Genomic DNA, 25,810 nt, shown 5'->3' with positions numbered 1-25,810 from the left:
GCAGAGACGGCGAGGAACCTGAGGCCTGCTGGGCTTTTGCCGGCGGACCCGCGGCGTGGCGAGCTCTTCTGGGATGTGGAGGAGGAGGAGGAGGAGGAGGAGGATGGGGGGAGGAAGAAGAGGCGACGCGGCACGCGGCTTGGCAAACTAAGTGCTGCCAAAGTGGGGAGGAAGGTCAGATCCTGCCTCCACCTCCGTCTCCCGAGCTTTGGAAGAAGGGTCAAGCGATCCCGCACTATAGGATTGGGAAGAAGGGAGCCTCCTGTGTGCGCGCCGCGTTTGTGAAGCCTTGTGGCGTGCTCTCCGAATAGCGTTGTGAGTTCTCCAGTTCCTTCCGCAAGGTACGTGACAAAGAATCCGAGTCTCCTGCCCGCCTCCCGCCCCGCACTTTCAACAGGACCCCGCAGCCAATCAAACAGCTTCTTGCTGGACTGTACCTGTAGGACACTCTTGTTTGCGAAGACGTTAATTGCGTTGACACTTTGTAGTATGTTAGATGTCACAGACAGGATGGTAGGCTAAGCCTTCTGCAAAGTGCACCTTCCAGATGCAACTCCCCAGATGATTTCACTTCAGCACTGTCGTTGGAGAGTGTAGTCCAACACATTATGTTGTGGAAGACTCCTTTTAATAGAAGATAATATTTGAAGCTCAGGGTTGAGCTGTGGAATCCTTGATGCTCTCAGAGCTTGGCTGTTGGCTTGTGGACGTTTTATTACCAGACTAGGTAACATTACCAAGTTTGGTAATGATGTTACCAAGTTTGGTAATGTCTGCCAGCCAACAATCAAGGTCAGGGAGCACCAAGGACTTTACAGACTTCTTTTAAATGTACAATTGCAATCGGCCACCCAATTTCAGTATAGTCCATCAGGCCTTAATAATAATTTAAATCCTGTTGCCTTCAGTGGAATTCAATTAACTACAGCTTGTTGGATTGAGGAATATATAAAACATTTCGGAACTGAACAGTCGCCATTTCAATATGCCTCATTTTGAGATTCCAAAAAGCTGCTTCAGAATTAAAATCCCACTCACAACTGGCTGTTTCAGTCATTTTGGAAGTGTTTCAAGTTTGGAAAATAGTTTTGTACACTGGGATATACAAAGTCGCCCTATTTGTATGGTTTTGTTGATACTGTTGGCATAGTGAGGCATTTGTCTCAACAGACTTCCGTGTCATGAAGATATAGCAAATTGTTTGCTATTTCATTAATCACAGATACAGATTTTTACCACCTAAGAGGGGAAGAAAAATATATGGACTTTTTTTAAAATTTCAGATGCCAAAACTGAATTGGGCAGATGCACCACTATTAAAAGAAATAAAATGCCTGATTGTGATATAGTTCAATAAAAAGAAATCAAAGGAAGCCACATTAAACAATTCACATATTATTCATCAACAACCTGACATTATCTAAGAGGGAAGCAACATTATCTACAGCTTTTTGCCACATATGCATATCCATATACGTGTTTTATGGTACCCATATCTATTAAAAATATTTCTATTTTTATATGCATACATATGCATTTGAATCATAGATATACATCTTTACAAATATAGGATATGATAGGGTACAAAACAGATATACCCACCCTATGTTACTGTGAAGTACTATGTTCATCAGCTTTACAATTATCGGGGCAAATATGCATGCAGAAGAATCACATATAACAAATAGAGAGAAATAGAGAGATAGATAGAGAGATAGATTTAAAATATACACATTTATTTTGAACAACAAACATCATAGGGTATCTTGAAGTCCATTGCTTTCATCATTGCTTTTGAGGGTCAAAATATAGTAGTTACATTTGTTGGCTTTTAAAGAGTATGTGTAGCTTTTTAAAAAATATGTGCAATACTTTTTTACCATGAAAGATTAGCACAGATACTCCTCTGGAACTGGTGTTTTTGTTGTCAGAAGTGCACACATGCTGATTGTACAAACTTAACTAATTCTGATCTTCCTGCATAGGTTTATACAAAAAACAAAACAAAACCCCAACTGCAGTTTTTCTCAAATATAGTCGTATCCAATTTTGATACATTATGATCTCTAAAGGGGCGCCATGGCTCAGTGGTTAAAAACATTGAGCTTGTCAGCTGATAGCCAAGGTTCAAGACCCAAGCAATGTGCAATGGGGTGAGTTCCCATTGCTTGCCCCAGTTCCCGCCCACCTAGCAGTTCGAAAGCACACAAATGCGAGTAGATAAATAGGTTCCATTTTGGTGGGAGGGTAACAGCATTTTGCGCACTTAGGCATATACTCATGCTGGCCACATGACCATCAAATTGTTTTTGGACAACAATGGCTCCCTTGGCTAATAAACAGAGATGAGCACTCCCTCCTAGAGTTAGACAGGACTGGATAAGGAAAACCTTTATCTTTTATTATCTTCACATAAGTGTAGGGGTCTGCACTCAAAGAGCCATTTGGACCAGTTTCCCACAGAAAAGAAAACACCGGGAGCCACAAAACCCTTCCCGTGCCTGACTATTTCTTGAGCAGCCACAAAACTAGCATATGTAGTTGAATTAAATGTTCTGTTTTCTTCTGAAACTTTTATTTTCTTCAATTTATTCATGGTTGGCCTACCGGGGATTGAAAAGCTCAATAAATCACGTGCCGGCAGCTGTTGCACATTGGTGGTTGTGATGTATATTTTGAGTGACAGGGAGCCGCAGCAGAGGGGTGAAAGAGCCACATGTGGCTCCAGAGCCGCTGGTTGTTGATCCCTGGTGTAGGACAAGATCAGCTCCTTCAAACAAGACCATTTGTCTTAGTTGACATTGACAGTAAAGGTTCAAAAGGATAATATTTTTGCCTATTTCCTAGAGATATCACACAAAAATGTCTTGGAGATGACACCATGTCTGATTATTTAAAAATTACTATAGCACTCGCTGGAAGGAATTAGAGAGCAAGAAATCACAGTCCAGCCCTAGCAAAACTATGGGTACAGAATTCTGAACTCTTAATAATGGTTAGAATTTTGATAGGAAATTTCAGATTTCCAAAATTCTTCAGTTTCCTGCAACACTTTTCTAAGGCAGCCCATTATTATTATTCTGGTGTTTACTGTATATGGTGAATTGAGGCTGAAAGCAACACTGCTTCTCTATAAATTCCTGGTTTAGTATTGGCTGAAATGACATTGGAAATGCCTGCTTTTGGGCAGGTCAACAAATTATATTATGCAAAGAAGGAAGCTGTCAAGAGTGAAAGAATCAGGTTAGATTTGTTTGTTTGACTGATTGATTTATATGGCTGTCCAACTCACAAATTGAGATTGGATAATTAATATAAGGTTGAAACAGAACAATCGACAAAAATAAAATCAACAGAGAACATTGTACAACTGAGGCCAAAGCACAATAATATTTCCAAATGATAGTACATTGTAGAGGATCTAGGTAGATTTGAGTTTGATTGTGTGTTTGTTTATTGAATCTACATGGCTGCCCATCACACTTGCATGTAACTCTGAGTGGCATACACAAAACACAGCTAACGATCACAATATTCAACCCTTAAAACTACAGTTAATCAAAGTAAAATAACAAAAAGACAGGGAGAGTGCAGTCTGAATTTACACACAGTGCAACAATTTAATAGATTCCACATGTTAACAAGTTGAATTGTTGGCTCTTGGTATTCTGTAAACTTGGTTGTTTTCCTGCAGATGTTTCATTACCAGGCCAGGTGATAACATCAGTGCAATGATGCAACTGCCAGAAAATGGCTAAGTTCAGGGAACACCAAGATCTTACAAAATGCTACAGGCCCAACACCTGGCTCTACACTTAGGGGCAAAGATAACTTTTCAAGGCTTTGTATAGGGGCAACACAGTGGTGGGCTGCTGCCAGTTCAGACTGGTTCTAGCGAGCCAATAATTCCGACCAGCTGGTCTCACCCACCTGCACCCGCCCTATCCTGTCCTATATTTTCTTCTTTCTGGCTCAGGTGATTCGCACAGCACAGCTGATTTCCACACCTCCGCTGTTCTACTTACCAGGGCTGCTTTAGAAGGTAAGCAGCTGAGTTCAAATTGCTGTATTTTGAATGCTGTGTGCAAGTGTGTTAGGCGCACGCATGCGTGCGAAGAGCATATGCGTGCAGCTTTGGGTGGTTCCACCAAATGGCATTGTTTCATACAGTAAAGAGAACTTGAATCACGCTCACCCTGTTGGATCTTGTGGGATGGGCAGAAGCACTAGGGACTAAATAGAAACACGGATTCTTATTTGAACATATACCTTAAACTAATTTGAAAAATGGATTGGATTACATTTCAGTATTTGAATCCACTTAGAAAACTGGGATAGACAAATCAGAATCCCCACATTGAGATCTATTAGGACTTGAACCACTAATCATACATGTATGCAAAAAGCACCCAAACAGGTCAGAATTGCTCCTTTAGCTCAATTGGTTGAATGATTATTCTCTAGATTGACTCAGAATCAACTATTTATACAAATCCAGTAAAAATAAACACTGATTCTGACTGTGCTCATAAATCAAAGACAACCTATAATTTATTATGTGTCTTTCCAATGATCTGAGGGCATTTCACAAATGGCATATGTCTGTGAAGGCTTACAGTATCATCTTCATTGCCCAGGGATAATATCTGAAGGCAAGATAAACAGGAAAACAGTATATGTTTTCTTCTTCACTCATTATATATTACCATTGTAATAAACCAAAGCTTGCATTTTCAATAGTCCTCTCTCTTCCCGTTAGTCTCAGTAATCTGATAATTGAATAAATTGAATATTGCATGGGGCAGGGCTGGGCCACTTGTTTATAGCATTTAAATTGAATGGATTTATATCTGTGTGCATGTCTATGTGGGAGATGAAGTGGATAATCCTATTTCTAAACCAGCAGGGGAAGCTCCCAACTAGTTAATCCAATGGATGTCATAGTATTATAATTGTGGTTTAGAAGAAACAGATACTTTTTAGAATCAAAGGCTTCTAACACCTTTGCTATCAAGTTAAAGAGGCCATTTGAAGATTCCACACACCTCCAGCTATTTGTGAGTACAGACCGATAGATGTCTCCTTCCATTTCTGAGAAGACAGCAGAAATCAAAGCCCACTCAGTGTTACCTACATTTGTTTATGCAGCAGAAGTGAGAAGCATCAGAAAACGCAAACTCACTGACAAATGTAGGTACAGGAAAACAAGCTGGAAAGTTTTCTTACTGTTGCATAAATGACCCACATGCCAAGAGAATCAGTAACAGACAGATCCAAGCGCTTGAGCCTTAGACCTTTTGTTCAAGTAATTAGGTCTACCTTCCCAAAACAGGCCCAACTCCCACCTCCTGCTATCTAGCTGCCAGTCTCCAATCATGAGGAACTGGGGTTTTGCAATGTCTCTGTGTAGCTATGGCTATGCTGTCACAGGGAATTACTTTTCTCTTTGTCAAAAGTCGTATTTTCTCCCTTGGTTGAGTTTTCAACTATTAAGTGCAATGTATTCTATTCAGGTCTCCTATCCATTGCTTTCTGAAAGGACAGGTAATCTTCAACTTACAACAGTTCGCTTAGTGACCATTCAAAGTTACAATGGCACTAAAAAAAGTGACTTATGACCGTTTTTCACAGTTATGATATTTCCAACATCCCCATGATCATGTGATCAAAATTCAGGCGCTTGGCAACTGCTTCATATTTATGACCATTGCTGTGTCCCAAGGTCATTCTGCAACGTTCTTACAAGCAAAGTCAATGGGAAAGCCAGTCTCACTTAACAACCGGATTACTAAATTATCAATGGCAGTGATTCACTTAACAACTGAGGCAAGAAAGGTGGTAAAATGGGGCAAAATTCACTTAACTAATGTCTCACTTAACAAAAAATGATGGGATCACTTGTGGTCGTAAGTCAAGGATTACCTGTATAAAGCACTATATAGATTCTATGACTCCTCCTGATGCTGAAAAACAGTCCTTAGAAGAACATAAGAATAGCTTTCTAACAGGATGCTCAGAGACTCACATGGTAAATTTGTACTTGACCTTGGTACTGGAACAGGTGGATCTGTATCACTGAATCTATAAAGATGCAGGGGGCATATATCCCCTCCTTCATTGTTTGGCTTCTTCCACATGTGGGGGTGACATGTGGGTATAATTAATGAGAACAGTAACAGAGTTGGAAGGGACATTGGAGGTCATCTAGTCCAACCCCGTTCATGCAGGAGACCTGTACTAGGGATTCGAACCGCCGACCTTTCTGATCGACGAGCTCAGTGTCTCAGCCACTGAGCCACCAAGTCAGGGTAGGTTTTGACAGTGCTCACAGGGTACTTTTCTGTGGCCTTTCCACTCTTTTAGTTTGATGTGTCTCCTTGGTATCAGGTAAAGCTGCATTCATAGAACAATCTATTTTTGATTTGGTATAAGATATTGCAAAATAAACAATAGAGGCTACATTTGTGGAATACGTGAAGCCATACACATACATGCATAGACCCAAGGCAAAGTCAAAACTAACTTTAGCATATTGTGCCTATGCAGCCATTGGTTTGTAGCTGATCAGTATATTTTGGAAACCCAAATACTGAGCTTGTCTCACCAGACTTCCAGATTTTAGTGGGGGGGGGGAGTCATTTTTGGAGGTCTTTTCCCTCTTTGATTAGTATTACATGAACAGGGAGATACATGTACTCTGTAAGGCATTGAATTATGGGTACGGGCACGCATGCGCATTCTAATGCACATGCACGCTTTCGGCACCCGAGAAAAAAAAGGTTTGCCATCACTGGCCTAGGAGTATCATTTCTTTATTTCTACTTGCCATGAAAACACCACCATTAATGGTGGTGTCAGAACACCACCATTAACTCTATAAACCTTACAACTGCCAGGTAAAGAGTTACCTCTAGATTGGAATGAGCTGCCTTGAGGCTGAAAGAATAGTGATTTATCTAAGGTAACTCTCGAGTTCACAGCTGAAATGAGATCTGAACAGGAGTCTCTTTGATTCACAGTTTAGTCTTCTAATTAAAACTCTACATAATCAATCTTTAATCAATTAGTCTTGGGCCATTTCCATGATAGCATATTACAGTATACTAGAACTACTTCATGAAGCCAAAATAAATTGCATTGTAATTCAGCGTGATTTGCAAAACTCAGTTCATTTTGTGTTAATTACTAAACCATGGTTAAAATGGTTTATCACAATAAATGGATTAGGTGAGTGTATATGTAAGTTATGTAAGACTATATTTGATAATCTTAGAATATTTTGCATAATCTGGGTGAAAATGCCCTTTGTAACCTCTTTATACAATATAGGAGCACTTTCCTAAAAATGAAATATGCATTTCAAAATTGCAAGCAATTTAGACCTAAAATATCAGATTAGGATGGAGGTCAGGGCATTTTTCTGTTTCAGGCAGAAAATCCAAGCAACAATGTTCTTCCACAAATTAATTTAAGACCTCAATTTAGCAGGAAATAGGTACTCTTACAATTCCCTTTCATTTTACCTCCCACTCTACTACTCTTAATAGTACCTGAAACCTGCTTTATAGTTGGGATCATCACTGAGAGAAATGTTGATACAGATTAAAGTGCAGTTGTTTCATTGTCCCTATAGTCTGTAAAGCAGAGTAAGCAAAGTATTATCTGTCCTTTTAAAATGTATTTTTAAGCCCAGCAATGCTATATTCATGTTACAAATAACTCTCCTTGAAGGCTCATGTGTTTTCAGTTTTATTTGGAATACTTACATGACAATTCTATTGAGCCAGACAGTGTTTGGAGATTAGCAATCCCCTTTTAGCAGTACTGAGTTCACTTCATATGTCTTATTAGGTCACAACTTCTTGTGGTTTATTGAGCAAATTGCAAGTCTCAAAACACACTGAGCTTAAACCAAATTTAAGAACATTCTGATTTATTTCCACAGAACTTTCCACTGAAGAGAAATGTACCTCTGTCTGGACTCTAGGACTTCTGTAGTCGCTGGGTGATCATATTACTGAATTCTTCCAGACAAATTTCCTATTATACAGAAAAATAGTACAGGGAGAAAGCCTGTAATGTGTTTGTGGACACTGTATTTGATTTTTAAATTAATTTTCATATTTGGTAATGCTGAGCTTTGTATACCCCATCTGCAGTCTGATTCACACTCTCTGCTAAGCCATAACATCATTTGGTGTTGCCTCAGCATGCTATACAATACAGCCAGTGGGGCTTCTGAATCATGGTTTATGACTTAACATATGGTGAGAACCCAGCCAAATGTGGTTTGTTAAACAAACCATGATTAAACAAGCCATAGCTTAATCCTAGAGACATTATATCCTTGTATAAAAAAAAATGGCCAGGGCTAGAATTCAGGTGTCTCTTGCCTTATCTATTCAAGATTTCCATGTTAACCCCAGGAAACAATCAATTTCCTCAATGAACTAAAGGTACCTAATCCTGACTTTCCATTGCTTAATCCTCAATTTGTATTGTTGCAGTCTGAGTACATCCACAAGTACTGCATGCCCGAAATCACGGTGCCCACAAGACAACATATCCCCAATTTTGTTTTCTTCATTTAAAGGGAAAGTAACATGTTGCAAAACAAAAAAAAAGTCCATCTTTTGCCCCATTTTTATTTCCAAGGACACTTCCATATCCCCCCAGAAACATTTTTAAAAATAAAAATAGCAGGTGGCTACAGCCAAATGCTTTGTTTTGGAAGGTGCTTCCCCCACACAATTTTCAGAATAAAAGGGAACGGTAAGTTCAGAGTGGTGCTACAGAAGCTAAAGAAGGTGGCAGGGATCAAACTCACCAGTTTGCCTTTGAATAATTTAGTGTTTTGTGACTGCTCATACAATCCACCCTCGTGGTTGCGTTTTTGTGAATAGGAGAGCCTGCCCATGGCAATCATTTTGTTAGAGTGCACGTCACTTTGAGATGTGTTCACCAGCAAAGAGAGGTTTACCCCCATGGCCTAAGAAAAGAGCTCTCTCCAAGATAATTTCTTACTGCCTCATTTTAACCTTGATTTTGAGCCAATTGCTGGTCCTGTCCTCAGATAGTTATATAGCTCCAAAATCTGAAGGATGCCAAATTTTATGTACACTGAGAACATATGCACCAAGACAAATTCCTTGTGTGTCCAGTCACACTTGGCCAATAAAAAATTCTATTCTATTCTATTCTATTCTATTCTATTCTATTCTATTCTATTCTATTCTATTCTATTCTATTCTATTCTATTCTATTCTATTCTATTCTATTCTAATTCTAATTCTAATTCTATTCATTAGATTTAGAAAACTAGGGTAAAAAAGGTAAGCTAAAAAGGCCTTTAAATTATGAATTTTGCTGTTTATTTATTGTATCTTGGTCTGGTTTTTTGAAATGTTTTAACGTATTGTGTTATATAATAGTTTTAAATGTTATTTTGGATAACCTATTTTTTAATTCTTATTTGCACTGTGGACATTTTAGTGTAGTTTGATTTAGTTTAGCTCTCCAAGAATCTTTTGACTGAAGCTGATAGAAATTAAATCAATCAACCAATTAACTGATTCATTAAGTGGGGAAGCCTAATTAAGGTAGTCCCTCAAGAATCCCTAACGGAAAGAAAAGTGACCAGCAGCAAAGTGGATAGATTTCATTATAATGGTGATAAATGCACTGTTTGAAAAGCCAGGTTGGGGACAGATTTCCCAGAAGTTCCACCTCTGTGGTTGCTATAATATATAAGTTGATCCTATATTGACAGCAACAGTTATGGTAATACCTGCTTATTGCCACAATCATGTCTATCCAGCAGCTGAACTGACCAGCTCTCATTTATCTTGCATCCTTGGTAACTTTTAGTTAAAATTATTCAAAATATTTTTTTGTGTGAGCCCAACTTCATCTCTTTGTAGCATTGACATACAAGGGAAGGCAGTTTCCTAAGAACTATATGTGGCCCAGAACATTTAAGTTTCTTGTTGGCATATTCTCCTTCACAAACTTGGTTCGGTTATTTTCCTATTCTGTCAGTTTTGGCAAATACAAATTCTGAGGGGATCGTCTCATCTTGCCTCGTGTTACTGTTAACGCTGCTGCCCTTCTTTCTTAAAAATTATTACAAAAAAATGGTCAACCGGGCTTAAAGACTGGCAGAATGGGAAGCTGAGCTCAGAGAGACTCAAATTAAGCAAAGCAGCAGGCGAAGAAAGTGGGCGTGGCCTGGGATGACTCAGAGCCTAGCTAAGCCATAATCAGTGTCAGGAGCCATGTTCCAGTAAGGCATATTTGCGGAGGCCCTCACCCTCACTAAAGGGATGAGTAACAGAAACAGGGAAGGATCTAAGACCAGTGCCTTAGGTTGATAGCCATTTTGCTTGCCACAGTTTTGGCAGGTAGCAAATCTCTCAGGCTCCATTTAAACGGATAGTTTTTCTGGCCTGGAGAAGCACTGTTCCTAAGTAATTCCTATTCACTTTACTTGGGAATTTACTTGGATTGGATCTTTGGGCAGTTTGTAAGAGCAGGAAGGAATGTTATCTGGATTATTCTCATATCAAAAACCCAAAATGCTGTGACAAGGATAGCCTTTTTGCTTAATCAATACAATCTTGTGTTTGTCATTGTGTCGAAAGGTCAGATTTCACACACATACACACCCCACACACATCTCCTCCTGATAGCAGAGTTGTTCTGTCGTTATGGAAACAAGGCACACAGAATATTTTAGAAACATCAAATGTGCTAAAATATAATGAGTGGGAAGCCAGAAGATAATCAAGTCTCACCCAACATGAAGGTGTGTATGCATATTGGATGGTAGGGAGAAAAACTATTTTTCCCTAAATATGATAGGTAGCCTTGCTGAACTATCTTTTTAAGTACTTATCAGATGGTCATTAGGATATCTGAGAAGCCATTGGAGAACTGAGAAGCCTCTGCCCAGTCTGGGACCCACTGGTCTAAAGTTGAGAATGCTGCCGACTAGGTCTTACAAGTAGTCCTTGACTTACAACCATTCAATAAGCAACCAAAGTTACAACTAGGGCACTGAAAAAAGTGATTTACGACTGTTAAAGCATCCTCAGTCACGTGATCAAAATTGGTTGTGTGGCAACTGGCATATATTTATAACAGATGCAGCATCCCAGGGTCAAGTGATCACCATGTGCGACTTCCCAGCCAGCTTCTGACAAGCAAACTCAATGCCCTTTCAACTGTCTTTCTGAAAACAAATCCTCAGAATGTAAGTATTCACTTCTCTGGTGTAAATATATACTCCAATGAATGCTACTGATGAGCAGCCAGTGACTTAATTAAGAGTTCATAAAATCATTAATCTCCAATGCTTGTTTTCAGTATTACTACCCAAATAACAAGCCCTTGCCAAAGGGAATCATATTTATAGAGCCGAGGTGGCGCAGTGGTTAGAGTGCAGTACTGCAGCTACTTCAGCTGACTGCTAGTTCATCAGATCAGCGGATCAAATCTCACCGCTCAAGGTTGACTCAGCCTTCCATCCTTCCGAGGTGGGTAAAATGAGGACCCAGATTGTTGGGGGTAATATGCTATTTAGTATACTGTCTTTGGTGTAAGCCGCCCAGAGTCCTCAGAGAGTGGGCGGCATAGAAATATGAATAATAAAATAAATAAAAATAATTTAGTCCAGAGGAAAAAAAATATTAGTGGGCATCTTGTTTAAATTTGCAGAATTTATGAAATAATCATCCATTGACTACCCTGAGAAACAGCTGAAAATTCCTTAAAGTATTAAAAAAACCTCGCATAATATATTATATATATCAAAGACAAATTAATGGGAATATTGCTTCAGTAAGGATAATGTTCCATAATCTGCAATTTTTTGATGCTTTGGTACATATTACTTGGGAAGGATGGGGAAATCTTGAGACACATTATCATGCTAGGGCTCATTGAATCTCCATTAATTCAGCCAAATTTTGTGATTTATGGTACTTTACTGAGTGAAAAAAAAATATAACTGCAATGTGTATTGAAAGGTCCAATATTTTTTGTATTCTTTAACATCTTTCTTGCACACAGTACATTTAGATCTTATTGGCTGTAACACACAGCATGATCATATTGTTCCTATAGTTTATCTGGTATATAGTGTCTCTTGTGAACAAAATCATGAATTGCCATAGCCATATTGCATAATATAGCCCTGTGTGCAAGAAAGAAAAAGACAGAACCTTGAGGGGGAAAAAGAAATTAGAAATTAGCAGCAACAAGGAAACATGTCATTACTGAAATGTTTTGAATGCTAAGTGGGGCTTATTTTGTTTTGAATCAGATATTCCTATTTTAGACAAACATAGAAACAGAGCAGTTAGCACAAGTCTAACCTATGGCTACAGAAATTGGCAAATACAATTTTAGGCTACATCAGTAGAAATATAGTTTCAAATCACAGGAGGGAATAGTTCCTTTTGTATTGTTTTATCAGATCTCATTCCGAAAACTATGTTCTGGGCATCATATCTCAACGATGTTCAGAGGCCTAGGAAACCCAAGTCATATAAAGAACCTGGAAGCATTTAGCCTTGAGAAAACTTGAGGCGTGATATGGCAATGCATACCTGAAACAATGATGCATAGGTCAAAACCTGTTCTTCAGCATTCCAGTTCTGTTGTTGGAATAATATATCTAAGTTACATGATAGTAGATCCCAAATAAGAGTGACAAACAAGTTCCTAACACTGAAAGCAGCTTGAGAGTACTGTAGAGCAGTTAGTCAGCGAAGGAGCCAGTTTCTCTTTACTGCATGTGTTCTTCACTGAGAGGTGCTCTGGTGATGGTAGCATTTCTGCACTAGGAAGAAGTTGGATTCTATTGTATAAGAAAATACGAAGAATTATGGAAACAACTGAACCCTCCTCCTGGCTTCTATAATGGCAGCAGGAAAGTTGAGATCAATCTCTAACCTTAATGCCTCATTCCTAAGGGCTGGAAACTTGATGATTTTAAAATAAAAAGAGGAAGTGGCAACACCTGCCTTTTGCAAGAGAAAAATCACTATAATCCACACAAGGTTTACATAGTATAAGAATATTTTTTATCCCAGATAATTTTATTACAATCCAACAATTCTCAAAAGGATCCACATACAGATCTGCTGTACTGCATGGGGCACTGTTGGCAGAGTTTCTCCTCTTTCACCTAACAAAACAGCTTCTACCAATAACAATCAAGGTGCCAATAATTTCATAAAAAATGAAGGGTTTCTTTTAGTTGAGCTTGATTTCTGGTATTTTCAGAGACATGACCATGTTATTTTCTTAGGAAAAATACAAAGGTGATTTGCCATTACCCTTTAATATCCTTCAATTTTCTGGTGTTGATATTAGACAGATTTAATTTTATTTAACTTTTCAAATTAATTTCAAGATTGGCTTAGTAAGCTGGTTGCTGTACTTACTGTTATAAATACTGGTACAATACACATGTGCTGTGAAATTGCATAATTCCACAGAAGTCCAGAAAAAGTACTAAAAGTATTACCAAGAGGCATAGTTCAACTGAAAAGCTCAATTTAAGTTTTGTTAAAAGAACGTTTTCTTCTGCCAGGAAAACGTATCTGAAAAATATGCTACCTCCAACAACCACAGGGATGAGTAAATACTGCTTCCTATGGTCAGGAATAAGGTTTCAACAGACCCAAAAAGTTCCTTTCCCCTCCCAATTATTATCAAAATCACGATAAATTACAATGGAATCAGGGGGAAAAAGCAGAAAAAAATAAAGCTACGAACGTTGTGGATCTGGAATTTGGCTTTCTTAGGAACATCACTGCCTTGCTAGGTATAAAGTATTTGTTTTTGGAAAAGAAAAACTTGGAATAAAATACAATATGATAATTCCTTTGATTACCAGCTCACATCACAGATTTCAGTTTAGACCATCAGTGGTGCAGTTATTGGCAAAAAAAATTAATACTAAGTTGCAAGACTGCTCAGCTTCCAACAGGAAAGAGAGAGAGAGAATTTCAGACTTTCCTCCCAGCACTGTTTGCACAAGGACCCTGTTAGTAAATTGCTTCTGGCCCCAAAAGGTTCATCAGCACTCACTCAAGATCTGAAGCTTGCAGGATTTATGGGGCCACTGGGGCTGGAGGAGAATGTTCAAGAAGCTCAGTGACTTTGGGCCAATCTTGGCACCTCCTAATGGAAAGAATTAATGCATTCTGCCAAGCCCCAACCTCACCAATGTTCCCTTCCCATTGCACCTTTGGCAAGGAAAAATCAGAACAGAGAACGGAAGTGAAATATTTTAATTTCAATCACACACAAAAACACACACATGATATCAGGCTAAAAAACGAGCAAAATCTGGAGCCACGCTTTAGGCGACAGCTTGGCACGAGAAGAATTCTCATGAAACCACCATTATTTTGGTCCTATAAAGAGTTTTATAAAGAACAAAATAGGTTACACTGGAGAAACAAGATTCCTCCTTTCCTCTTCTCCTGTACAGCAATGAGATGCTGTCTTTTAAAAAGAGGGATGAGACAGAACGTAGCTTTGCAGCTATAGTTTTAGAGAGAAGGGAAAAATCTGTCATTACAGACACAAAGATGACGGCCCCCAATCTAAAAGTGGAGCTGCTTTGTCTTTAAACATTTAGGTTATTTTCACCCCCTGCCCAACACACACCTGCTAGCAGTTCCATAGGAGAAATAAAGGGCAGGCAATGGTTTAAGGCCTTTGTAGGAGGGAAACAACAGCAACATGGGACTAATAGAAGGTAAAGTTGGGAAAAGATAAGCAGAAGTTCAGTTTCTTCTGTGTCTATTGCTCACTGGGATTTGGGTTGGCGTCAGGATACTTGGTGAGATCGAAAGTCAAGACTTTGCTGATGACACAATCTCCTTGCTATTGGGGAAAAAAAAGAAAAATGGTACAATATGTCATCCTGTTCTTGTTCTTCTACAGCAGCTAGATTCAAAATCAAATATGAAAATAAAAAAATAAGTAGTCCTTGAATTGCAACTTTAATTGGGATGGGAATTTCCATTACTAAGCAAAGTGGCTGTTAAGAAAAATATCATGGGACCACACCGCTTAGCAACAGCAGTTCTAGCAATCCTGCTTGTGGTCATTAGATAAGGACCACATGGTTCCCCTGTCTTGGGCACCAAGTGCCCATATTTTGATCATGTGACTATAGAGGCACTGGAATGGACGGAACTTGAGGACTGGTCATCGTTACCATTTTCTTTGATGTCATGACTGGTACATCCTTTAATGAAAGGATGTAACTCAAGGATTACCTGTACATTCATTTTACAGGTTTTCTTGAACCAATACAGGCTCAGCTTTTAAAATTTGTTCTTATCTTTAATTTAGGAAAAAGCCTCTGGAGAGACAGGAAAGGAATAGGATTGGTTCTCTCCCCCCCCATAAAAAAATATTGTTGTAAGTGTCATATTTGTTTTTATATCCCACCTAGTTTTCTTTCCTTAATAAAAGAAAAAAATCTTACTCCTCCTTATTTTGGTCATCACTGTTTTTCCTCAATGCTCAGCTTTTTTGAAAGGATATTTATTTTATTTATTTATTTATTTATTTATTTATTCGAATTTCTATACCGCCCTTCTCCTTTCGGACTCAGGGCGGTGAACAGCCAGATAAAAAACATCTATACAAACTATTATTGAGGATGGAACCTCTATGCAAATTAGAATCCCAGCATTCTCTTGAAGGGAGGTTTGTCCACAAGAAATTCCTAATACATTGTCCCTAGGCATTGCCTTTGGTTCCCAAAATGCTTTCATCTTGCCTTCTAGTGGGGCTGCCTTAATATGAGATCTCAGAAGTCTCAATTTCATTCAAAGGGAAAGAAGCATAATATTTTAAGTAATACTATCTGAGATACATCTTCCTCCACTATCCACGTTCCTACCTCAGGGTAAACACCAATGAGACTCTCAGCCTTGGTGTAGAACTCCTCCTTCAGGGAAATAACAATGGCTTGGAAGTTGCAAGTCGATTGTTCCTTGATGTAATTCGCTACCTGTTTGGAAAAGGGGTGTGTGGAGAAAAGGGTGAATTGGCAGCCGTCCAAATCTTTCCCGTGGAGGCAGTAAAATTTGCTCATCCATTCAATCCTACCAACCTTTCCAATGTTGGTATTATCCAAAGCAGCATCAATCTCATCCAAGACAAAAAATGGAGCAGGCTTGTAGCTGGGGACAGAAATGGCAAACAATCACATGAACGAGTTGCTTCAATGGAGATAAGCTTTTTTTTTTCAACTAGCTCTATGCTGTCCACATTCACCTACAGTAGAACACCAGTTTCAAGATAGAAGACTGTCCTACCAGTCGCCATGCTAAGATACTCCCTTTGTAGATGCTTTGTACATATACTGTAAAGGATTCCCATATTCTAGGCAGGGGACCAGTGCAAGGGAAACAAAACAAAGCAGCTTGCCGTGTTTTCTGCTAACACAGACATTGGCCACATGACACCTTGGGTAAAGTGGACAGGAGGATATTGTGACACTGGTCAGAAGAAAGAGTGACCAGCCCAGATCTCCTAGGCCAGCCCAGTATTTCTCTCCCTCCTACTATATGCAATACACCCATGGCTTTTCCTGCATCATGTCTGTAATTACGAAAGCTGCCCATAAACACTCATATATCCAACCTTGTCACCATACTGTGGCTATGCGTGTTCTGCTCTCTTTGCCCACCTCCCCAGAACTACCCAGTTATCTCACCTCTCATAGTCTTCTCTGAAACTTTCCTTCTCCTATAAATTTTGATAGCCCACAGTTTTCCTAAGTCCACTGCTGAAGACTAGTTGGCCTCTTCATGGCTACTACCACACACACAAGGTGGAGCTTGCAACAGGAATCCCAGTCTCACCCAACCCTCCCTGCCTAGCACAGCCAGCCACTCTCCAGCAGCCAAATGAAAGGATGTAGCTTAGAGCATGTAGTCCTCTAAGCATGGAAAGGGACTTCTTTGTCTAATAAGAAAATAAATAAATGAGAGGGGGAAGAGACTAGTCATTTAAAAAATGAATTTATTTCACCTTTTTTGTTCATTTTTGAAAACAAGGGGGACAGAATTAGTAGGAAATTTCCCCTAAAAGCAAAAATGATAACATTCTGTAAACTGAATAAATTCCTTTTTACACATAAACCCATTTTTTCAACTGCATAAAAATCTATTTAAAAGCATTTCTCAAAATTACCAAATCTATGTAGCTATTTGTTTATTTCAGTCAACAGGTATTAAACTACAATGTCTATCGGCAAGGTAATTGCAGAATGTTTTGATGTTAAAAAAGGTTTGTCATACTCAAATAGTTTTAGATCCATTGATATAAACCAGGGATGCATTTGTCCTGTTGATCCCACCCTCCAAATCTGAATCTCACAAAAGGAGTCCCTGGAAACTATGCCAAGGCAAAGATTCTCAAAATGTGGCATCAATCTCTTGGGACGTCTGGGGATCTCAGTTTTGTGCCCAATGTGGCTACAAACTTTTCTTTGTGATCTCCAAAGTCTCTGCTTCATGTGACACCTCTGTTTGTGACTGGACATGTCATCCTGGCAACTAGGTAGGGCAACATTCCATGGCACCTGTAATGTTCACAACATGTGACCTCTGCATCTATCTGACCTTTCAAAGCACTTTCTCTGGGCTTATACTCTTCTACAACAGAAAACAGTTTCGGCTAAATGGCTAAAATATAGACCCACCAGAAAATGTATACCCTTCAAAGTGTTTAAAGAACAATAAGTCATCTCTACAATTCTGCTCTTTTCATTCCACCCCTCTACTAATGTTCCAAATCTCAAATCTGGTAATTCCAACTCTAACCAGATCTTCCTTTAGAGCAAGTTTGGCCTCACCTGTGAATAGCAAAGAGCAGAGCTAAAGCTGCCACTGTCTTCTCCCCACCAGACAGATTATCCATTGGCCTGAAGCGTTTGCCTGGGGCTACGCAATTATAATTGATGCCATCCAGGTAAGGCTCTTCTGGGTTCTCAGGACCTAAAAAGGCCTGCAGGAAAAAAAAGGAAGATATTGAGGGAGACCACCAAATACCTTAATAATAAAATATTTATCATTTAAAGTATTATGAAATTATAACCATACCCAAGAGGGAAAAAGGAAGAATGCATATATATGGTCTATTTCCAGGAATAGAGGATATTGGTGGGGTTCCATGTTCAGAAGATCAAGAATTGTGACATTAATTTTTTCAAGGGAGGTATTAACATTTGTACTCATTACAGTTGAAAAAAAAAACCCACCCCTTCATTATATCAGCACTGATTGGAGGGCAAGAATGAGAACTGCACTTATTTCCTTTTCTTCACAAACAGTGGTGCTATTTCAATATAACCATTTACGTAGTTCTTCAGGCAGCAAAAGTTACAGGCAAAAGTAATTGGTTCTGTGCAATTAGGACTCTGAGAGGAGATCAGACTGTTACCAGGTGCAAAAACTGGGGTAATGACAACACAGGGGGCAGCAAATCAAAGCCTCACTCTTGGATAAATATTATACTTTGCATATGAATGAAAGAACAACCACTAGACTTTGATCTGTCTTCTGTGTGCTGAATGACATTTTTGCAGACAATTCTGTTTGCAACTGGAAAGCAAATTTGCATGAATCCAATTTTTACCCGACTCCCATGAGAATGAAATTTTGATGTCCAATTTGCAGCAAGCTGGCTCTCAATTACACTTTTTCCCAATCAAAAATTGACTAATTAGGGAAAGAAAACAGTGCTTGCATGAACACACACACACACACACACACACACACACACACACACACACGCACACGCTATTTGTTGAAAGTTTCATTCCATTTTAAGACACAGCATTCATTATAATGACTCACGAAATGTTGAGCCATAATAGACTTAAGGCAGAAATGTATACCTGAGGCCTCAGGATCATGAGGTCCTTGAAATCCTTAGACGTAGCCCTCACATAACCCTAACACAAAAAATCTTTGACCAATGGGAGAAACTATTACATAATTAAATAATGAAGAGTAATCTTATCAGCCACATTTAGTTATACTTAAATGAATAACATCACTGACTAGGTGGCTCCGTGGCTAAAACACAGCTTGTCGATCAGAAAGGTCGACAGTTCGGCGGTTCGAATCCCTACTACAGGTCTCCTGTGTGAGCAGGGGGTGTGATTAAATGACCTCCAAGGTCCCTTCCAACTCTGTTACTGTTACTACACTTAATTCTTTTCCCTGGTCCCACCTACTCACATGTCAAGTAGATCCATGATCCACAAAAGTATGCACTTTCCTTCATTAAGGTACTGGAATGCGTGTGTACTTTGATTCTGAAGAAGTGCTGAACTGTATATTTGATGTGGAGCTCAGCTTCTTCAGAATCCTGACTTGCAACTTAAAAAAAGAGATGCAGTGGTTGATAGTTTTATGGCTGAAAGGATCTGCCTTAGTGTCTGAACGTTGTCTACAAACGCACAAAAGAAAAAAGTGCCTCTGTAAAAGTGTGGGTGTATGAAGCATCAGGGCCTTACTTGCCTCTCCCCAGAAGTAACAAGACCAGAATAATGCAAAAGAACATCTGTTGAAAAGCATGATGCAACTTAAGCAATTATACAAAATCTGCACAATTAACGTAAGTCACAGTATCCTGCTTTTTCTTGATTCAATCATTGGCTGTGCCGGCATGCAGCCCTCTTCCAAATATAGCATCCTCACCTGGGCGCTGCTATTTCGTGACAAAGCCTTGTAGATCTCATCGATGTTAGTAGCTACTGACTCAAAGCAGAAGTTGAAGCGGTCAAAGCGCTCCTTTTTTATCTGCTCGAAGGCCTGCTTGGCTTTCTTTGCACGTTTCCGGGCAGCCTCAAATTCTGATAGAAAAAGGAGCAAGCATAAATCATCCCATCCTTTCAGCAAAAGGCCCACCATAAAATTGGGCATCCCCCAAGCTGATGCCCTTCTGAAGCACTGGATATTAAGATGCTTGCTAGAAATTATATGGAGTTGAAATCCAACACCAGGAGGGCATCTGTTTGGGGAAAAGCCGAGATAGCTGAGAGTATAAAAGTGATCTGATACCATCAGAGGTCTCCTGGAACTTGTCCCTCACACTTTCCAGTTTCTCCATGGCCTTCATGTTTGGGGCAGCAATTCGCTGTAATATGCTCTGTTGCTCATTCAATTTCTGTTGTAGTTGATTCATCTCCTGTTTGATCTCATCTTCAGACTGAACGTCCTTCAAGGAGAATTAAGAGAAAATAGTTCTGGCAGTCAGAGAACCAGCTTTTGCAAAGGAACAAAGCACTGATCTTTCACTCCCAGAATGTAAGAGTGTTCAAACAATTCTCCCAACCCTAGAGCAAAAGACATTGTAACCTTATCTGAACTCTTTAGGAAAAGTGAATTATTAGTGAGTTTTACAAGTTGCAAACTCATCTTTCCTTTCTCTCAAGCACTGGAATTTCTGAGTAAACTCCCTCTCCTGTTTTAAGCCATGATGGTAAGAAAAAGATAACCGAGACACTAATTTTAGAAGTAATCAAGGAGTTATATATGCAGTAAAAATGCCTGTTTTTTTTAAATTAAAGACTCTCTTAAATTTATATTTTAACTATTCTTTTCAGAGGTTTTTTTACAAAGGGTACAGCTCTAATCAAATGCCAATACCTTCACAAAACCTAACAAATACAAGGATATGTCAGAAGCAATGAAAAAGTGGACTCAAATTGCAGCTGCTTTGATGTCTGAAGGCCTTTGACGTACGATCCCTTTATCCCCTCAGTAGTCCAAGATGCAGTATACCCTCTTCTTCTGACTACTCATCTTCTATGGACATCTAAAATCCTTGACCCTTGATTGATCTTCTGCCTTCAACTTGTTATCTAATGTTGCTATCTCTGTCACGTATCAGATATCTTATGGTCAAATCCAACCATATTTCAGCCCAACCCCTGTATCCAGATGAGGCAGCATGTTCCTTTTGCTCCCTCAAAATGGTAATCCTATTCCTTCCTTCCTGGTAAACCGTTTAACAAACAAGTCCTACTGTTTAACTCAGCTTGAAACAACACTCTTTGGCCTTTTGTATACATAAATTTATAGCATTCCCATAGGTGCTAAAATCCTACAGATGACAGGCAACATAGGATGAACCTTACACTCTTCAAAGTAGGCTGAGGTTTACATGTTGTGATTGTGGATCAGCCTACATGATTCCCAGCCAGCATTTGGAAGGGATTATGAAAGACTGAAGCCTAACACATCTAAAAGGCACCAGGCTGGAGAAGGTCACTCAAATCCTTGGGGCTAGACAAATAGATTCTTAGGAGACAAACACTACATGCTCCACAATACTTTTCTTTAATCAACTCTAAAGCTTTGTAAGGAACTGTAAATCAGCTGCAATAAACATCCTTTCTTCTGGCCATTTAATAAATTATAGAGCCTAACATTCTGATCAGGTTTTAAATCAAAGGATAGCAGTAAAAAGATATTTTAGAGACGCTCCATAATTTTATAAAGCTGAACTTCTTGTTTTGTATACAACTTCTATTTTAAGTACTCAACAGCACATTAACAAAGTCTGCTTGCACAAAGAGCCTTTCTCCTATTCTTTTCTCTAAACATTAGGCCTTAAGACTTGCTCTAGAAGGTCTTGTACTTCTATGTTCTAGATCCGAAGTGTCAACTGCCAGTTCACGCTTGCCTTTTGCTCTGTTGTGGCCTATCAGCGGCCTGTGCAGATTGTAGCTGATTCCGACAACGAGGAGGCTGGTGTGGTGCTGCGCCAGCAGCCTGTGCAGCTGGCGCTCGAGTCGGACTGTCAAGTTTCCGAATGATGCCCTAATTAATTCATAAGCCATGATCCAAACTTCAAAGGAAATATAGTGATTTATTAGGAGCACCATTCCGGCAATACTCGGATGCAGTCAGGACTGACCCCACGTAGATTTACGTTCCCCTATGACCCTGTCTCTCCCCTCCCCCCTGGCCATGTCATAAATCACATTCTCCAATTAACCACTTTGGCTGGCTGTGAAATCTAACACCCTCCTTCTGATTGCGATCAGAAAAATGTATGGAATTCACTTCAGTTCTCCCTCCCTCCTGCTCATGGCAACTTGAAAGCTTTGCAAGTTGACACGGACAGTGAGGAGGCTGGAGAAGATGTGGTGCCAGAGGCAGGGATTCAGCCAGGGCCTTCAGAACCTCCAGAAGCTCCTTTAAGTGAAGAGGATGAAGAGGAGGAGCCTCTTCTCAATGCACAGGCACGCAGAGCTGCCAAAAGGCAGGAGTGGCTCCTCAGGAGGAGGTCTCCTTGAGAGTAAGGCTTGGGGCTAATTGGCCACTCACTTAGCCTATTTAAGAAGGAACGCTGCTTGCAACAAGCTGTAGAGAACAACTTTAATTTACTCTCTTTTGTGTCTGCAAAATTGCTTCTGGGCTTTCTGCCAACTCTAGTAAAACTGTGATTACCTTATCTTAGAATTCTGGTAGGCTGTTAAGACAGTTCATTAACAGCCTTTGAATGATAAAGACTAAGTTATTTGAGTAAAATAAGCTTTGTATAGAGTGTGTGTGTGCTGCGTTCTTTGGGGTCCATAGCTGGGCAGAACACGCTCAGTGAAGGCTGCCATGAATTCTAGGGCGAAGGGGGGGGGGGGGAGGATTCAAGGAAAATGAATAGTTCACTGTATTTCCCTGAGACACGGTTTCAAGGTCGACCGGCTGGAATGGAGTATAGCTCCATACCAACCTTCACTTGAATGTACCATTCTGAAAACATCTTTGAATTTGATTGGACATTGGAGTGGGGGGGGGGGCAGTATGGGGAGGTATCTAAGGGAAAGGAAGACTTGGGGATTTTGGTGTGCGAATTTCAGTTCTGGCTTTGCACTACTATATTTCACTTGATTTCTAATAAACTATACCTTTCTCAACATATGGAGTTAAGGATCATTCTTTCTTAGAAGCTCAAGCTGAGGCAGGCCTGACAAAGAATTTTTATGGGAATGGAAGTAACTGGGTTTCTCCAAAACTGAGGAACTATTCCTTCCAAAGTCTCAGAATGATTTGGGGCCCTATTCATAATCTTAACTGCTCAGAAAAACTAAAATGACCCCCCACTGATTTAAACTTCTAAGAAAAACTAAGATATTTCCCAACCCTCTAGGTTTTCGGAAGTTACACTTTTTTTGCCTAATCACCCTCCATGTATCATCAATGGTTGCAATGGTTTGGTGCCAGGATAGATACAACATGTGCCTCCTCATTTATGCTACTTATTCTCTCACCACCTTAGCACTGGCATGCAGAATGTGATTGTCTCTCCCAAATGACTTGCCTCTCTTCCTCACTAGAGAATTTTATACAAGGACAATTTTTGAAAAACAAAATATTAGATAAAATAAAATATGGGGAAAATAGCTTGTCATTATTCTCTTTAACATCTGCTTCTTTTAAAATTGTTTATGTTCTATTTTTATTCTGAATTAGTTCTATTGCTTTCATTTCATTTTTATTTAGATATTTCCTGTCTCTATTATCTGATTGTTTCCTAGGCAGCATCTCTTCCCCTTGTTCCCTAAGGTCATCCACACATTCTATTACACCTCCACAGATGGCCAACCCCAGAGAGTTCTCCTTACCTTCAAATCCTCAGAGAGGTCACTATAGTCCATTTCAATCAGAGCTTCTCGTGCATACATGTTGGAAGTCCTCTGGGAACTGCTGGTTGGCTCCTCCCCTTGGGAGCCACCCTGAAATCAACCAAAAGACAAAGGGAAGTTCACTTAACCCATGCTTCCTGCTCAGAATTCTTTTCTCTTCTCCCTGTAGAGTTATTTTCTTACCTCCTCCTGGCTGATATCATCCATGGTGCCTTTGGAGAGGGGTAGCTTAATGTCTTGCATCTTGCAGGCTTGCAGTAAATTGTGGCGGTCACTACGCTTCTGCTCCAGCTTGGTCTCAATGGCGGTGACTTCCTTCTGCAAGTGAGTCATCTCTCTGCAGAAAATGACCCAAAGTGAAAGGACAGTCCAGACAAAGCAGCTCCCATCTCTGTAAAAATCTTGAACTAGGCAATGCCAAGAGAATGATTAGAAATAGACACATCAGACATTCTCATTATGAGTCTTTCAGGACTGGAGACAGCAAACACCTTTGATTTTACTATAAATTTACTATTTATTCTTATGAATTCTTCTGATAGTTTAAAAGACTTCGGAAGTGTAATTTTGCACAACTGCAACCTTTGGCAGGGATTAGTAACCAATGTGGCCATCTCATTTGTGCTCCCCTGAGTTCTCTCTCTGAGTATACAATGCTGAACATTTCAGATGGTTTGGGCTGCTTTTGTGGAAGGAGGTGAAGAAGCTTAAAAAGTGAAATGAGTGCAATTAGCTTATGGCATCCATAGCTTCACTCAAAAATCAAGATTCACTGACACATATGGTCATGTGATCGTTTGATATCTTTTCGGAATAAAATGTTAAGATATATGGGATAAGTGGATATATGGGAAAATCTTAAAATGTTAATGAAGTTAATGTGATGTTAATGTATTGTGATATACCAAAGCTTTGAAATATGTTGGTTTATCAGAAATTAAGCCAGTATGTATGTGTGTATGACTGAAATAATTATACTGGAAAAAGTGATATTACAAGTTTTATAAAATGGTTATTGCAAATATGTGATATTTTGGAAAAAGCAGTATTTTCTAACCAGCGGAGGCAGCAATATAGGTTACTATGGCAGACATGTTGTGATATTTTACAATATTTTGTACTCTACTGTGACTATTAATGTTATGCTATACAAATAATATGTGGATTTTTTCTCCTGTGTTTTTCCTCTTTGTTTACATTTAAAGACTGTTTTGATAATTATGTTAACAGGGTCAAATGAATTTAAAAACAAAAAAATATATACCATACAACAATGGTTCTCAACCTTTTCTTCACTACGGACCCTATTTAAATACCTTTTGTGGCCATGGATTATGGCCACCGACCCCCAAGACTTAATTCAAGATTTAAATCATATTATTTCTTCAAGCCTTCATGAACCCCGTGAAAACTTTGTGGTCCCCCAGGGATTCGCGGATCACAAGTTGAGAACCACTGCCATACATACGTCCTTCTCTCTCTAAACATTGCAAAAATCAGTCTCTCACTGTTTCTGATGACTCAGGAATGGAGCAGCACCTAGCTACTAATTCAAACCAAGCTCCATGGACCTTGGGTTAAAATGAACGACTTGCAGTTAATCTCCATCAATGACTATTGATTGTGGTAGCAAAATAGAACCTTCCATTTTCAGCAGCAGTATACTCTGATTGCTGGATGTTGGGACAAGGGGGAAAAGTTGTGATCATCTAATTAGTAGGTTTTCCAGAAACATCAGACTGGTGCTGGGGGCTACCTGATACAAAACGCTGAGAGAGTCTTGCCTTTGCATCTTTAACAGCTCCCTTCTCAAACATAAGAAATCTTTAATTCATTAAAACCATAGGCTGAAATTAGCCACCAGATATAATTTACCAGATGAAGCAGGGTCTTAGATCTTGCCCTTGTAGGTCAGACTTACTTGTTGGCCCCTCCCAGCTTCTTACGAATCTCTTCCATCTCATGGTTCTTATCATTCACCTCAGATTTCTTGGCCAAGTGCTGGTTCTTCAGATCCTGCAGCTGTGCCATGGTCTCATCTATGATCTTCATATGCCGCTGTTCCTCCTGTGTGATCATCAAGAGGGAAAGCACAAATGTTAAATCGGTGGT

At 39.5% G+C, this 25,810-nt stretch overlaps 1 protein-coding gene and 1 long non-coding RNA gene across 2 annotated transcripts in view; one reads left to right on the top strand and one right to left on the bottom strand.

Moving 5' to 3' along the window:
• Nucleotides 1–105: 105 nt before the first annotated feature.
• Nucleotides 106–15,498, top strand: LOC139312949 (uncharacterized). Its single transcript, XR_011600048.1, has 4 exons — nucleotides 106–341; nucleotides 3,977–4,042; nucleotides 11,143–11,251; nucleotides 15,376–15,498. It is a non-coding gene; the product is annotated as an uncharacterized lncRNA (long non-coding RNA).
• The window catches only part of SMC1A (structural maintenance of chromosomes 1A), a 29,541-nt gene continuing 18,016 nt past the window's right edge, over nucleotides 14,286–25,810 (bottom strand). Inside the window, exons 17-25 of the mRNA XM_070938180.1 lie at nucleotides 25,620–25,765; nucleotides 23,882–24,035; nucleotides 23,678–23,788; nucleotides 20,109–20,265; nucleotides 19,746–19,900; nucleotides 17,894–18,045; nucleotides 16,145–16,214; nucleotides 15,932–16,042; nucleotides 14,286–14,901 (exon numbers count right to left, since the gene is read on the bottom strand). Of these exons, the coding sequence (XP_070794281.1) occupies nucleotides 14,818–14,901; nucleotides 15,932–16,042; nucleotides 16,145–16,214; nucleotides 17,894–18,045; nucleotides 19,746–19,900; nucleotides 20,109–20,265; nucleotides 23,678–23,788; nucleotides 23,882–24,035; nucleotides 25,620–25,765 (1,140 nt within the window). The 3' untranslated portion in view covers nucleotides 14,286–14,817. The remainder of the gene's footprint in view (nucleotides 14,902–15,931; nucleotides 16,043–16,144; nucleotides 16,215–17,893; nucleotides 18,046–19,745; nucleotides 19,901–20,108; nucleotides 20,266–23,677; nucleotides 23,789–23,881; nucleotides 24,036–25,619; nucleotides 25,766–25,810) is intronic.

The sequence above is a fragment of the Pituophis catenifer genome, unplaced genomic scaffold (assembly GCF_029215685.1).
Source record: "Pituophis catenifer annectens isolate HBS135680 unplaced genomic scaffold, rPitCat1.0.hap2 SCAF_2, whole genome shotgun sequence".
NCBI lineage: Eukaryota > Metazoa > Chordata > Lepidosauria > Squamata > Colubridae > Pituophis > Pituophis catenifer.
The sequence above is the reverse complement of the archived record's forward strand: the minus strand, read 5'-3'. Positions and strand labels throughout refer to the sequence as shown.